This window comes from Chanos chanos, chromosome 10, assembly GCF_902362185.1.
Source record: "Chanos chanos chromosome 10, fChaCha1.1, whole genome shotgun sequence".
NCBI classification, from domain to species: domain Eukaryota; kingdom Metazoa; phylum Chordata; class Actinopteri; order Gonorynchiformes; family Chanidae; genus Chanos; species Chanos chanos.
The window spans coordinates 28,315,385-28,331,155 of record NC_044504.1 but is presented as its reverse complement, the minus strand read 5'-3'; the positions used below and the strand labels follow the sequence as shown (position 1 = coordinate 28,331,155).

The 15,771-nt window shown below is 39.3% G+C and overlaps 1 protein-coding gene across 1 annotated transcript; it reads right to left on the bottom strand.

The window, feature by feature from the left end:
* LOC115822527 (putative methyltransferase DDB_G0268948) lies at positions 1-5,482 on the bottom strand. The gene is made up of 7 exons (XM_030786417.1): positions 5,341-5,482; positions 3,669-3,871; positions 3,040-3,200; positions 2,325-2,538; positions 1,466-1,566; positions 1,076-1,213; positions 1-729 (listed from the first exon to the last, which is right to left on the bottom strand). The coding sequence occupies exons 2-7, from the start codon at positions 3,777-3,779 to the stop codon at positions 636-638; spliced, it is 819 nt and encodes a 272-aa protein (XP_030642277.1). The 5' UTR covers positions 3,780-3,871; positions 5,341-5,482; the 3' UTR covers positions 1-635.
* Positions 5,483-15,771: the final 10,289 nt, after the last annotated feature.

Here is a 15,771-nt window from a genome sequence, read left to right as displayed (position 1 = left end):
TAAAGTAAATCCAACATTTTATTGTCTCTGGTGGGGCAATTGACAAATTGCTGAAAAGTTGGAACTGTGGCAGAGAGGCAAGTATGGTTTAAGTCTTCAGAAATTGCTATGAATGCATTTGGGTGTCGCGTTAGTAGTCTGTCAGTGACTGAATTGATGACATCACACACCGCATCAGCATCAGCTGAAGGCAGGATGTAAACAGCAATAATAATGGCGCATTTTCTTTTCTTTTTTATTTTTTATTAGTTCATGTGTCACAGTTTATAAAGTCTCGCCTCTAACTGCCACCCGACAAATAGAAATAGTGAAATGACCAGCTTAGTCTATCATGACGTATTAGATCAGGGTAAGAGAAATGCAACATTATAAATGCAACAAATGCTCTGTACAGTTTCTGGCAATGGAACATGACCAATAAGCACAACCACTGACGTAGCTCAGAGCTCACGGAGTGATCTCAGAAATAAGCTTTATAGAAACATATTTTTTATTTCCTAAGACAGATCTTATTAGTGTCATTAGACAACATACAAAATAAACGATGCATGCTACTATCAGTTTTCTTTTCCTACAGTGGGAAACTGATTTACGTTGGAATGCGTTCAAATAAAACATTTGTTTGATTCTGAAACTTAACACTGTGATTTACATGCTAGTACACAGTAATAGTTCAGTCCGACTTCAATTTTTGTATCTGGGGAAGAGACGCCCATCTCTTCTAGGAACCTGTTGAAGAGTGAAAATACAGATTAACGAAAAAAACAGGGTTGAATTTCACAAACAAAACTCAATAGATTAAGAATACTGTGTTCCTGCAGAAAGGGAGAAAACAACTGCCCCAGATTTTTTTAACTGTGTTGAGCCATAGCAAATTTAAATACATACTGTATGTGTGTACTATGATAGCCTTGTCCTCTATTGAGAATTTACAGTTTTTGGATTCCTTATGATAGTTTAGTGCAAAACAGAAACTGGTATCAACCCATGACAGTATGGTACTATAGTTTACAATGGGACTGATTTTAGTTTAATTGGAAAGGCTTGTACAGTACTATGTTCAAGTAGCGATTACCGTGTCATTGTCCTCTGTAGCAGAACAGTTGCAGCTTCAGGTTCTGCTCTTTGATAGGCTTGATACATGGAGAAAGACTGTATTAACCCCACTACGTTCTTCACAGAGGTCTGATGTTTGACAGGAATCTGCTCAATCCTGGTGAAAGAACAAAGCTTGTTTAGAATTACAACCAAAGTGGTCTTCATTTAGGGTGCTCTTTGCTGCCTTTTGAATTTATTTTGTTAAACTGCTTCCAGAATTAGAAAAGAAGTACAGAAATGCAAGATGTTTGAAATAAATGTATTCTTATCTGCGTTCTAAGTCTAGAGCACTGAACTTGGCTTCCAAAGCTATACGTAGTAAAGGATATTAAATAAATTATTGTGGTACAGTTTGAGACTGGTATACCTCTCTTTTTCTGGGAAGGGAATGGCATTGTACAATCCCTGTAGTTTAGTGTTGGCCACTGCCACTCTTTCACTGGTGTACGGCCTCAGCACCTTTAACACCTGGAGAAATACAAGCCCATGGTCCAAGTGCTGTCATTGTCTAAACTTCTTCAGTCATTGCTATAAACAAATTTAACTACACAAGATGAATTCACACATTCTGTAAAACTGGAATTTAGGCCAAACATTAAATCAAATGATAATGAATTCTGAGCTTTACATAAGATTGGACAATTTACTGTATGAACATGACGCAAGTCTTAAAACATTCAGTCTATATTTAATTTATTCCATCTGTTTCAGTCTATAATTTCCATTAATTCTCAGCATCATCCATCAGCAAGAAGGCCCTGGGTTCGAATCCCATTCGAATCCCGGCCTGGCCCGAATCCAGGTCCTTTCTTTGTGGAGTCTGCAAATTCTACCCGTGTATTCATGGGTTTCGTCCAGGTGCTCGGTTTCCTCCCACAAAGACATGCATGCTAGGATCAGTACTCCTGTCGGTGACCTCGACCAAGCCACTGGCAAAAAGACCTGGAGCTGGTCCCTGGACGCTGGCCCCCATGGCTACCCACTGCTCCTAGCCCATAGTGCGTGTGTTCACTGCTCTAGTGTGTGTGTGTTCACTGGTGTTAGGATGGGTCAAATGCAGAGGCTGCATTTCTCTGTTCATTGCTCAGTGTGTGCATGACAAATAAACTACTTCTTCTTCTGCTTCAGTGGCATAGGTCTTAATCACATCATCACTGGCCCTTATATAGACCCTAAATGGGGCACTTTATCAGTGTCATATTATCATACGTTTATGCACAGCTCACCTCTTCAAATATGTGATTCAGCCTCTCCCCACAGGAGCCAAAGTGTAAGTCAAAAGAGTCAGTGTAGCCCAGAAGAGCAATGCAGCCGCGTGGCTTCAGGACCCGATTAGCTTCTTTCAGGAAACGCTCCTGATCGAACCAGTGGGCGGCCGACGCGGCTGTCAGCAGGTCCACGGATCCATCTGGGAATGGCAGCTCCTCTGCGGTGCCCTGTCTGCAACAAGGGAATGAATAGTCATTAATGCAATAATTACATATAGACATAGTATGCATGAATAACTAATACTTATTGTTAACTTTCAGATGTTGCTGAATCCCATCTGGCTGGCTTAACCACAGAAACAGCAGTCCAGGAACAATTTTGCCTCTACTTGCAAGGGTGTTTTCAGAAATCAGGGAAAACACAAACATTCAGCCAATACTTTAATTTAGCATATGTTGTATTTTTGTTTGTTTTCCAGTGCACTCAAATAAAGTGATGACTTGTGTCTGATATGTGTAACGTTTAAACTTTGAAGGCAGAGCTAACCGTTTACATTAAATATTAAGTTGTTAACCTTTGCCCGGCCAGTTTAACTATTGTCTCAGATGGCTTGCATCAGTTTTTAGTCCTACAGTAACTGTCCTGTTTCAGAGCAATTTTGAAACAGACACTGTGGATGCACTGTGCAATCTATGTGAATGATTCTGTTGGTAAAAAGGCTCTTTGACTGACCTGTAAGTGAGGTTAGTAAAACCTGGCACTGCCCTAGCTTCCTCCAGCTGGCATTCACTAACATCAATGCCCACCACCTCCTGAAAAATAGGTGAAAGCAGACGGGTGTTCTGTCCTGTTCCACAGCCTAGATCCACAGCCAGTATGTGAGGCCGTCCTTTCTGTAAAACAACAGCATATATAGAAAATTTATGAAACATTTGGCAAAATGTTTTTGAGCCCGTTATGTGGTTCAGTTATTCTGAAAATTTCACAGCGTGAGATACTGAAATATTTCCATACTTTCAAACAATGTCTTTCAATGCTTGACTAAAATGAACTCATTAGCTCAGTGTATATGCACAATTAAGTTTTTTCTCCTCCCAGTAAGGAGCTTTTTGAGGGTCAGATTGTATTTTGAAACCAATTATTTCATACTTGGATTAACATAAAACTAATTACGAGGAAGAAATAACAGAAGACAAACTAATTAGTACAGGTCTCTCAAGAATCTCTCAAAATACTGGATAGACATGTCGGTTTGGTATGCAAAAGTGTAAAGTAACTTCTGCTAGAGTGCAAAGTTATCTAGAGGCTTGATGTCCTACTTCTCAGACTGTTCTGAGGTTTTAAGAACTGGCAAATCTCACCTTTTTGTCAATGTACTCATGAATTATCTCCTTCACCTCATCTGGTGGGACAAAGCGGTATTTTTGGTAGACAGAAGCATGTTCCTTTTCTTCAAATAGTCGGTGTGTCATGGTGATCTCCTTTCATCGACTTGTTCCCTTGTCTGCCAGTCTGCAGGCACGAGCTACACTCAGGCTATTCTCCTGGTCTGGTTAATGATTACCTGAGGTAAACCAGACAAGAGGTCATGAGCAAGTCATAGACACTTTTCCTCTGTCAGAGTGGATAAAATGCAATATTTCATCTCATAATCAGTGAAAAATGTATTGGCCCATGCAAAGTAAAAAGTGTCTCCGCTAATTGCCGCCCAACAAACAACACCGCCTACATCATCCTACACAATGTCAGGTACCATAGCCTGGGAAGATATTACCTCTTACTCACAGACACCAAACAACTTTTGTGTACCGTTTACAATGAAATTAATATAAATGGTTAATCTCAAGTCCCATATGTAAATTATTTGGTTCCATATTTGTTTCGAGCAAATTCAGCCAACTGAAACATTTGGTACAAATGATATTGACATTTGGTACAAATGTTTACTTAATGGGTGTATGGCTCACTCTATGTAAGCCTGTTCAACATTCAACAGTTTACCATTGTTCATTATGATCTGTTCTACTATGTTATGTTTCCTCTGTTGTAGTTGTCTTGTGTTTACTCTATTACAAATCATTCATTTAATCTGCTTTTCTTTTGTCTGTGATTTCCATATTGCTGTTCCCGAGTAGGCTATATCATTGAAATTTCATTGAAACATCACCTACAGTACGCATTATTAGATTAGTGTGATTATTTTGTAGAGGACTGCTCTAATGCAGCAGACTGGTGCAGGGCATCACATTATGAGAAAATACCCATTCTGCTGGCACCAGTGGAGAGATACAATGACAGGAGTGTCATCATTAATGACTGATAACTTGAGATACACTTCTGTGCATTTGGAATTTATCCCACATATTTCACTGATAATATTTGAAGAAGGTGGAATATATGGATATATCTGGATATATGTGTTGTTTTACACAGGACAACCAATACATCATGCAGCTGGTTATGGGGTAATGTCCACATTTTAAAAAGTGATACATTTATATGAAAATGACTACCAGTATGAGATTTTTGTCTCTACAGAGCGTCCATAAACTAGAGTCAAACCACCCCGTAACTCTGGCCTGATTGAGAATGAAAGAGAGCAGTGGGGTGCTGGAAGGGATTCATGTAACGAAGTCACACCAACCAGCCTTCATAGGAATCAGTTGTACTGGTACTTTGCGGTCTTCACAGTATACTCGGAGTGTGGTCTTTCCCTACTCTCACAACACATGAAAACAGATCACACGATTATTCTCTGAATGTATAAACACACCGGTTCTGGTTATCCCACCTCTATTAACTGGCCTCTAAACACAAACTCTCTCTCTCTCTCGACTCACCCATGTAAGGATACATTAGGGATTTGTTCGATAACAACCGTAAAGATCAGTTGAGCGACTGCGAGAAAACAGTAGCCTTTATGAAGATGTGTTCTCGAACGTATGTAAGAGTTTGCTTTTTTCGATAAAACAGTATGCCGTGCTGCATGTTGCCACAATACTGTCACTCTTTAACTATTGAGTGTAAACTCACCCGAAAATGCTCAATAATTCCAGCTCAGAATCAGGAAAGACACGTAAGAAGAATGTTGGAACAGGCCACTTTCTCTCATTTGGGCCGCGAGAACAGCAGTTTACCGCAACTCGAGGTATGAAGATTAAATTCGGTTGACACTCTAAATAACAAACAAATTCGATTTGATACAACGTGTAAATATGTAACGACAAACGTATCCACGAGCACGTGAAGTATTCCACATACTTTACAAGCAAGAAAACAAACTTTCCGACTATTTCAAAAGCAAAAGCATTTTTCGGAAAAACGACACAGCCAATGTATGGTGCAAGCAAAACCAGCAGATGGCGTAATGTGGCGATTTGTCGTGAAATCACTTCACACACTTAATGTACAGCAGTGTTTACACTTCTTTGTCCAAGCAGCATACCTGTTTTACGAGGTCAAGGGCTACAGTTAGACAAATTTAATCAGGTGTGAGCAAGAGTAAAAACGTGCTGTCTTGTGGGTCCCCAGGGCTGCATTCGAGAAATACTGATCTAGACCATGTGGTTGACCCTGAGCTGTCTGTATTGTAGTGAACCTACAATGGTTGTGATGGTGATGACAGTGGTGAGTGGGGGGTGGATGGGGGCTGTCTTCAGTTCCCTAATTAGGTGTGCACAGTCTGTGACAAAACTGCGACAAAACTGTCTACTAGTAAGACAGCTGAGGAGAAAGAGATAAAGGCAGTGTCCAGAGACTAAGGAAGATAGTTAGGTGGGTTAGGAGGTTTGGCATAGGTCAGACCAATTATTACAAATTGGAGTGTTTTTATGTGACTGGACTCTTCCTGGAAAGGAAGCAGATGGCATTTACACATTTCAGCCCAAAAAACATGCACCCTGGCATTCTGGGTGCATACAGAGATTGCGTTTATTGTGTAGCACTGGTCACTCTGAGTCCATGGTGATTGGCTGCTGCTGAATCCTGTTCTCTCCTGTTATTGTCTGGGATTCCAGGACTTCTCAGATAGGTCTTCTTGACCCGTTTCCAGGGGAATGTCATTGTAATTTTTCTCAGTAGTTAAATTTCATTTATAGTCATGTCTTACTTATACTACACGGTGTATTTTTTAAATAGAGATAAAGATTAACTGCTCCTTATGATAGTTGGTGGTGTGGGTGTCACGCTGGTGGTGTGGCGCAGGACCCAAGTGCAAAGACACGATGATGATAGTGAAAAAAGGAGGACTTTACTGGAACTGAAGATCAAAACACACGTGCAGAACAGGAACAAAAACCCAATAACAAAAAGGTGCAGCGTAACAGTGTGCTCTAAAACACAAACAACGATAGACAATGGACAAGGAAAACACTAGGACTTAAATAGAGGGAGAACTAAACAGGGCAACACAGGATTGGTAGAAATTAACAAGGTTAATAACTGGGACAAACGGGAACAGGTGAGGGGCGGAGACAGACAAAACAGGCGCACAAAGACATGTCAAACTAAAAGTCCAAAATGAGGTGGAGGCTGTGACAGTGGGATTGGAAATGGTAGTGTTCTGGGGTACTAAATCTTTATCTTTATTCACCTCCATGTATGTTTGTACTCACAGGTGGATTTGTTTATTTCTTTTTTTTTTTTCCAAGTGTATTTTTATTATTCTATATTAGACATCACATATAAGTCAAGGAAAACACAAGCAGAGCAAACCCCTAGATCCCCCTTTCCACCCTGGATTTGTTTATTTCAAGCAAATCGTAGTGAACTTATATCTAGGGTGCTCAGATATAGCTGAGATTTTAGCATTCATGCTAAAATGTATAGTATATCACTGACTTAACCTACATGCCTTGGGTCTTTCTCATCTCTGCATTGGTGCTGGTATATATGAATTGTATTTAATAATGATATCTACAACTGTTTCTCATATCGTGTATTAGGGCGTGTATCACAATCGCCAACTTATTTCCTGCGTGACACCAGCAGAAAGGTGGTGGCAGCCATGTATTATAGTTGCCATGGTCATAGCAATAACTTTTAATTGTGAGGTTACGGTACATCTAAAAGTGTCTAGTAATATAAAATCACAGCTTTCCACAAGACATACACAATACTGTAATGTGAATGTCTATTACAATAATACTAACAAAAGGAGACACATTCATACTTGTGAGCAATTCATTAAAATAAGGTAACATTTTACCACAATCAACCCCTACAACTACAGTTAAAAAAAAAGGGGGGGGGGGGGTAGGGGGACAGTCTTTTCTGACTTTAAAAAAGTCACAGATTCCACTGTGAAATATGTTAACGATTTAAGAACTTCTACAGCACAGAAACTGGGCCTAGCCGTAAAGAAGGGAAAAACTGAACTGAATCAAAAGAAGATATGGATAGGCTGGAGTTTATTATTTCTCACAGAACCTGTGTGTGAGCACAGTAATATTACAATGATATTTACTGTGCATTTTTTACATACATTTCAAAACTGACTTTTGAAATATCCTTGATATGATTTGGTTTGCAAAAAGCAGGTACACTGCCATGGAAAAGAGATTGCAATATGGAAAACGAAGTTAATTTTGTCATCCTACAATTACTGTGCATTATATAAAAACATGAAATAACTGCTTAAGGGCAATGTAAAGACAAGGAAAGGTTAGCATGGGTAAGCTAATGTTGTATGGTGAGACAGAAACTTCCAGGTCAATTCCTGTTCCTGCTAAGGCAGTGACAGCTATTCTGGAACTTGGAAATGAGAATAAACTACAATTACACTTGTCAAATAATGTCAAGTTAGTGGATATTGGTTTTAACCATGGAATATTAATATCACTTACTTATGTCTGATGTCCGTATTCAGTGTTACTAAATTATTGCTAATGTCTTCATAAAATGTTGAAACCTGATGAATGCATAGGATTTAATCTGTCTATCAAGAATTTTGAATGTTTTGCACTTCTAGGATACCTCTCATATTGCAACTGTTAAATGTTGTTTAAAAGCGTTTAATCAGGGTTTCCACAATATGTAATCATGATATGATACCTTAGGGATTCTATTTTCAGTTTCATATTTTCAGGTTTTCACAGCAGCAGACTGAATGGTGGTTGTGAATAACTTTGCTCTGAATGGTAATGTCATATTACTAAACTGGCAATAAGCTGCTCAAACAGTCGCTGTTAGACTTATAGTCAGAGAGAGACCCTTTCGTCTTCAAGGAATTTAATTTTTTTTTTTTTAAAGTTGCAAAGTAAACCACTGAAATAAAACTAGGTATGTCAGCTGATGAACTTGCATGCATTATCCTTGAACAAGGCAATTATCAGTAATTTAAATATAAGGACAAAGTACTGTATGTGTTAAGGTTAGAAGTAAACTATAGTTTCCACCATTAATGTGTAAACGGAGTTAATGAAAGTCTTAAGAAAACCATATCTACTGATAAAGGAAAGCAAGAGGAAGTCTCAGCTGAGAACTAAGGTACAACCTCAGTAATAACCCCTGTATCTGTTTCCATTTTTATGTTTGATCACAAATTCCAGGTGTTTCCTGTCCTAAATTTGAGAGTTCAGTTTCCTTTATATTTGCATTTTTCAACATCTTCTTTTTGCTGTCCTTTTGAGAATAGCTTGATAAAAAGCCCCAGGGGAAAAGAAAAAACAGAACATGAGAGCAGTAGGTCATATGATGCATGCTATTCAGGCAAATGATACAATGAGAGCCATTGTATGGACCGTTCTAATATGGATACTAGGTCTGCAGTACAGACTGAATGCTGAAGGTAAGTGTGAACACTGACTATTAACATAGTTGTTTACTTTAAATGATTTTAACCATCTCTGTACGCTTCAGCTTCTTGCATTTCCAAATCACTTCCAAATTATCAAAGAATGAAAATAACATAATCACAACAGTACCATAGCCAAACTGAAATGGCTGCGTGAAGGCAGGCCTTGCCAGTGTAAAGAGTTGTGATAAGTCACTGATGATACTCTGACATGATTTGTACTATTGTACAACATTACTGCATCTCATTTGAAATTCCAGTCATATTTGCTCTTATAGCTCTCATCTAAATAAATGACTGGATGGAATCTAAAGTACTTTAGCAAGTACTTATTACCTTTTGCATAAAATACAGAACAAAGGTAGTTGTGTTTTTTTTTTCTTTTACAGTTGTAAAACAGGATGTCATCTAAATCACTGGTCATGATGGGGATCCTGAACTTTATTTATTTTTCTTCATGTGAAAATGTGTTGTGTAATTGAAAGTAAAAACAGTTCTTTTTTTTAATGAGTAAATATGGATTCTTACATATGTATGCATGTATTGCCATTTTTGTTCCCTCAGCAGTTGTGACGAAGGACATTTTTGTTATCTCACAGCATGGTCAGACTCTTGAACTCTCAGCTCCTGAAGTGAAAACAGGAACAGAATTTATCTGGCAGTGGACATCACATGATGGCATAAACACAAACTGCACTATAATGAAAATCCATTCAGCTAATTCACAGCAGTCCTGGACATGGAAGTTAAATGCTTCTTTTTCACAGGGCAAAAAATATGGCATAAATATACCCAAAGTTTTCGAAGCTGCAGGGAAATACATGTATGTACAAACAAAACCATTGCATATTCCTCTGGTAGTACTTGAGGTTTTTGTTTTAAAAGGTAAGCTGCAAATACTGCAAAGAAATATTTGAGAAAAAGTGACTTAAACTGAGTAATTTTGTTTAGAATCATTAGATTGTTTGAGGTGTGTTCTATCAAACCAATTTTAGGATATTCAAAAGCAAAAGAAAAATTACAATTAAAGCAATCCATATTTTAAAATATACTCATCTGTGTGTCCATAGGCACAGCTGTGGAAATTTGCAACTGTTTTTATTCTGAATGATCTTCAGTTGATAATATACTGTAGAGTATGTTTTCTCTTAAATCATTCTTTTAAAGGCAACAAGCATTTCAAAGTGAAATTTACATTCTTTTCTCTGGCAGTGATTTTGTTATTTTGTAATTAGTTGATTTCTTTATTTTGGATTAGCAGTTATATCAGTTCACCCTGTCACTCTCTCCTCTAGTTGGTGCTTGGTCTGAAACCATGATTTACTGAGGGCTGGCTACTACTTAGGCTTTCAGGACACAATAATGTTCAGAAGCAACTTAGTTAATTCAGGGTCCTGTGTATGAGTTCAGGTAATAAATGCTCTTCTTAATCTATAAACAGATTTTTCTTTTTTATTTCAAACAGTACATTCATTTGGCATATTTGGTTCATATCATGGGAAAGGAGGTAAGTCTTACCCCTGCAGAAAACTAGAAAATGCATCCAAGAGAAATATTATAATTTATGTGTTTCAATCCCCAAAGCAATGTACTAAAAGAACCAAAACAAAATATTGTGCATGTGTGTGTGTGTGTGTATGAGAGAGAGAGAGAGAGAGAGAGAGAGAGAGAGAGAGAGAGAGAGAGAGAGAGAGAGAGAGAGAGTGAATGTGTGTGTGTGTGCTTCTGTGCATGCCTATGAATAATCTATATCTTTATTTAAAGCCCAGTGTGGAACTGATGTGACACTGAACTGCGAAGTTTCCCATCTGCCAGAAAACGTAACACTTGTCTGGGAGAAAGAGGGAGATCCCACATCTAACTCAACATTGCTCTACAACAACACAGCCTACATAATCCTGAACACTGTTAACCAGTACAGTGAGGGCACATATCTATGCAAGCTCTTAAAAAATGGAAATGTTGAGTTTAGTCTGGATTACAATCTGACGGTCTCACAGTGTAAGTGGAGTGTCCATTCTGCACAATGTCTCCAGTTTCTTTATTTTATATGAGATGTAACACTTACTTATTTCATTGGTATTGACCATATATCGGTTGTTTGAAATGTCTCTTTAAAATTCTGACTTTGGTATAATCAAATACAATCCTAAATGTTTTTCAGACACGCATTCAAAAAAACATACTCTTTACAGAGAGAGCTCAGTTTACAGCGACTTATCACTGATCTGCCAGTCAAAGCAAATATATGAAACTGTGACATGGACCTGGGAAACAACTGAGTCTAATCTGAAACAAAACGTGGTATCAGCAAAAAGGGGAGAAATGGCTAGAAACCATGGAATCATTAAAACTGCAGTTGTTTCAGCTACACCCTACAATGGCCAGAATTTTAATCTCCACATTAAACCTGTTAAATTCACATACAGTGGCATATATAGATGCATAGTCAACAATGGAAAAAGCATTTTCTCCACAACCATACTGCAAACTTTAAGAGGTGTGTATCCACATTATCTCCTCATCTCCTTGTATTAAACTGTTCCATAAGATTTTAAAACGTTTTTCCATGGGTGTAAATTTCAGTCTCTGCAGTGCCCCCTGGTGGTGTGTCTTTGAATCAGACAGTGGTTCTGACCTGTGAGCTATCTGACGTTACTGACTCAGCGATTCTGGCCTGGCTGAGGATGGAGGGGGACAGGGGGGTGCTGGTTAAACAGAAAGTCTTGAAAAAGAATAGCACCAACAAGACACTCAGTGTAACCTTGGCCAGCCTTCAGACAGATCAGCTGCACTGGGAGTGTGTGGTCTTCACTAACAACACACTCAGGGGAATATCAGCCTTCACTCTCACTCTCATCACACCAACTAAAGGGCTCTCACCTCCCCCTTCAGCTTCACCATCAGCCCCATCTGAAGGTAGAAAGCTTGCATATACAAATCATTGTGTTATTGTGAAAATTCAGTTTGGTGTCACAAGTGAAGATAAAAATATGAGCTGCTTCCCATCTTATAGTGCACTAAGAGCAAAATAATTCCATTTTAAAGTTAACTATGAGCACAATAATCCCATTTTATTGTTAACTATGAGCAAAATAATCTCATTTTATAGTTATCTAAAAGCAAAATAATCCAATTTTTTTAATTAAGCAAGAACTAAACAATTCCAGTTTACAGCTTACTAAGAGCAAAACAAATCCCTGTTTCATGGTTTTCTGTCGGAGGATTTCTTTAGGAGCCAGGAATGGAGAAGATGGTAGTCTGCAGATTGTGATGTTATTCGTTTGTATTGCGACTGTGACTGTGTGTGCTGGAGTTCTGGTGGGGATCCTACAGATTTGCAAGAAGAGGAAAGCTGAAGCAGGTGAAACAGACTGTTCTCTTTAATTGTAATAATTAAGCTTTTGTGGGAGAGACTCCCAGGTCAGGGCCAGATACGACCGAGTCCCTTTCCACACTAAATGCTGTACTTCTTATGCTGAGTTTAAAATGAATTCCAAGTTTTCAAAAAGCAGTCAAAGTCTTCAGGAGTCCGATGCAGTGTAAGTTTATTGCGTTCAGCAGTGAACAAAATACAACAAACTGAGTCAGATCCCAAGGAGTGAATGAATATAATACAGAAAATCATGCACTTATATCTAAAATTTTATCAATATGCTGAACCTATGTATCCAATAAACACATAACACGGTTGTATGGTAACACCCCTTACATCATCCATTTTTGCATGGTCCAACCCATTCGCTTCCAGAAATTTCCTCAAGTTTTCCCAGAATTCATGATTCCATACACCACTATTTCCGAAGTGTCCTTTTTTGGTTAAAATAAAAAAATAATATTCAACTGTGTCCTCATCTTACCTCGGATACTCAACCATGTCCTCAATCTCACCTCTGATACTTTACCCTTAATGCAGGTGTTAGCTATCAAGCGATGGGCTAGTCCATGCAACGCGGACACTAAAGCAACTATGTCCTGGCCATTACTTATGCTTCCCTGACACTATAACCTAGATTTTACCCTGTTCATGTTGCCTTCATTTTTGCTGACCTTGCATTTTCCCTTTTTTGGTTTACTGAGGCCCTCTTCCATTGGCTTCAACATTCAGAGGCCTTCTTCCATTTCTCCAACACTTTGTTGAAAAGACCAATTTACTGTTCTTTCAAATACTTCAAATACTCTTCTTCTTCTTCTTCTTCTTCTTCTTCTTCTTCTTCTTCTTCTCTGTTCATTCATCATGGCTCTTTTCTTGGATCAGTTATTGTTCTTCTCAGTCTTGGAACCCAGCCCTCTGGAAGATCCAGGATCTTGCAAAGGATGTATACACCTCCAAGCAGTATTGCTTTAACAAGGGCTGCTGCTTGGTCTGAAAGCAGGCGTCAAGGTGTTTGTTCAGTTCTGGGGAATTGCCACCCAGGGCTCAGATCACTACTGGGATGGCTTGCACCATAACATTCCAGATCTTCTACACTTCCTGCAGGTCACAGGTCCTGGTATTTGCTGATTTTCTTCTTCTCATTGGTTGAGACATTGTTTTCATCTGGAATAGCAATTTCGACAATAATTGGTCCTCTGGTATCCTTGTTGATCATCATGACGTCCTACCCCCTTGCTGGGACCTTCCTGTCAGTCCTGACTTCCATGTCCAACTGGATTTTTACCTTGTCATCCTCTGTGACTGGTTCAGGCTTCTGCAGCCATGCACCAGTGCTGCAATGTGTGCCTCTTCAAGTACTCGATGTTGGTGATCTTCTCGCATCCAGTCAGTAAGTGGGTGACTGTCTCATACTGTTCCTTGCACAGATAACACTTTGGGTCATTGGTGACCTTCAGTATGCCTACTTTATGGCAATTGGTGTTCAGTGCCTGGTCCTGTGCTGCAGTGATGAGAGATTGTGCTGATGCCTTGAGGCAGGCATTCCTCATGCATCCGTATGCCTGCTCCATGTTAGTTTGTTCCTCTCCCTTGCGACAGAATTGCCTGTGCAGGATCTTGTCTCTCCAAGTCCTGATCATGTCCTCCATTTGATCTTTCCCTCAGGCTTTGGCTCCTTTATCTGGTTTCTTATACAGTCCTCCTAGGTGGATTGCCTGGACGATCGTGTCCTGATCTTGCTTGGGGAACCATATGTCCCAAAACCGATTGAGTTCCTCTGCTCTGATGGCTGTTTCAATGCTTCAGAGGCCTCCTCCTCCTTGGCCCTGGGGTGGTGGACGTGGTGAAAGTCTGTCTTGGGGATGCAGGGCTCTGTACATGGTCATCAGTTTCCTTGTCTTTTGGTCCAGTCTCTGCACCTCTTCAACTGCCTATTGAATGATTCTCTCAGTGTAGCTTGTCACTGGGAGGGTGTAGCTTTTAATAGCTTGGCTCTTGTTCCATCTGTTGAGCTTGGGCTTCAGGACTTGCTTCATTCTATGTTTGTAGGAGCATGTGATTGTCTTCATTTAGTCTGAACTTCATTTAGATTTCGTCTGAGAAAGTCTTTACTGTCTGGATCAGGGAATTGATTTCATTTGCTGATTTTCTGTACAGTTTGATGTCACCCATGTTCTTTAGGTGTAGTTTGTATCCTACCCCTGATGTCTCGAGTAGCTGGTTCAGGGGATGAGTACCGCGCGGAACAGCACTATGGAGAGAGCATCACCTTGGTGAATGCTAGTCTTGCTTGACACTGAGCTCAGTTCCCTGCCATTATGTGTCAGTTAGGTCCTCTAGAATCTAATGGATCTCTCAACCAACAGCATTATCTCTGGGTTGACCTTGGGTAATTTTGATTCTATCATTCAGGAGTGTGTTGCATAGTCAGGGGCCTTCTGATAGTTAATCCAAGCCATTACCATGTTGGTTCTCTGTGACTTAGCATTGGCAGTTATTGTTCTGTCCATTGTGAAGTGGTATTTTGTCCCTCGTCTTCCGTCGGCACTGACGTTTGTTGATTGATGGACAACAACAACAACAATAACAACAACAACAACGACGACAGCAGCACCAGTAGCATTTTAAGTAGCGCAAAAACACACGCATAAATAATACATTGATACTATGTTATTTAGTTGTTGGTGTCTAACATTATTATTACCTACATTCTACCTTTTCAAACAGATTAGTTATAAGGTCAATGAGAAATTTTGTTTGGTTTCATATGTTGCCAGGATACCAGTATTTGAAAACCTTAGAGTTACAGCCATAAAAACATGAAGCAAATGAGTGTAACCTGCTAATTTATTATTCTGGGTGCAAAATAAATACCTCTGCATCAAAAAAAGAGTTATCCTATGTCATATCCAAAATGTGTTTAAACAGCCAAAAAATGGAGCCTTGTGTGAACTTTAATGAATGTAAATGGGAGTCAGCTCATGACTGAGGCTTAAATTTTATTGTTCTGAAACGGTTATGTGCCAGACTGTTTTGTCTCTTTAGAGAATGGACCAGACCAGTTGGAACAAGGAGAGGAGGACCTCCATTACTCCAATATTGTTGCAGCAAGACCCAGCTATGGTAAGAACAGCAAGTGGATCACGTTTGTTGTAAATAACAACAGACAACACCAAATTTGTGTGTGTGTGTGTGTGTGTGTGTGTGTGTGTGTGTGTGTATGTGTGTGTGTGTGTGTGTGTGTGTGAGTGTGTGTGTGCGTGCGCGTGCGTGTGCGTGTGTGTGTGTGAATGTG

Coding starts and splice junctions, on each gene's coding strand:
- LOC115822527 (XM_030786417.1), bottom strand. CDS start 3,779: ATGACACACCGACTATTTGAAGAAAAGGAACATGCTTCTGTCTACCAA. Junction 2,539..3,039: donor TTTACTAACCTCACTTACAG/GTCAGTCAAAGA, acceptor CCCTTGTTGCAG/ACAGGGCACCGCAGAGGAGC. Junction 730..1,075: donor CTACAGAGGACAATGACACG/GTAATCGCTACT, acceptor ACTCTTCAACAG/GTTCCTAGAAGAGATGGGCG.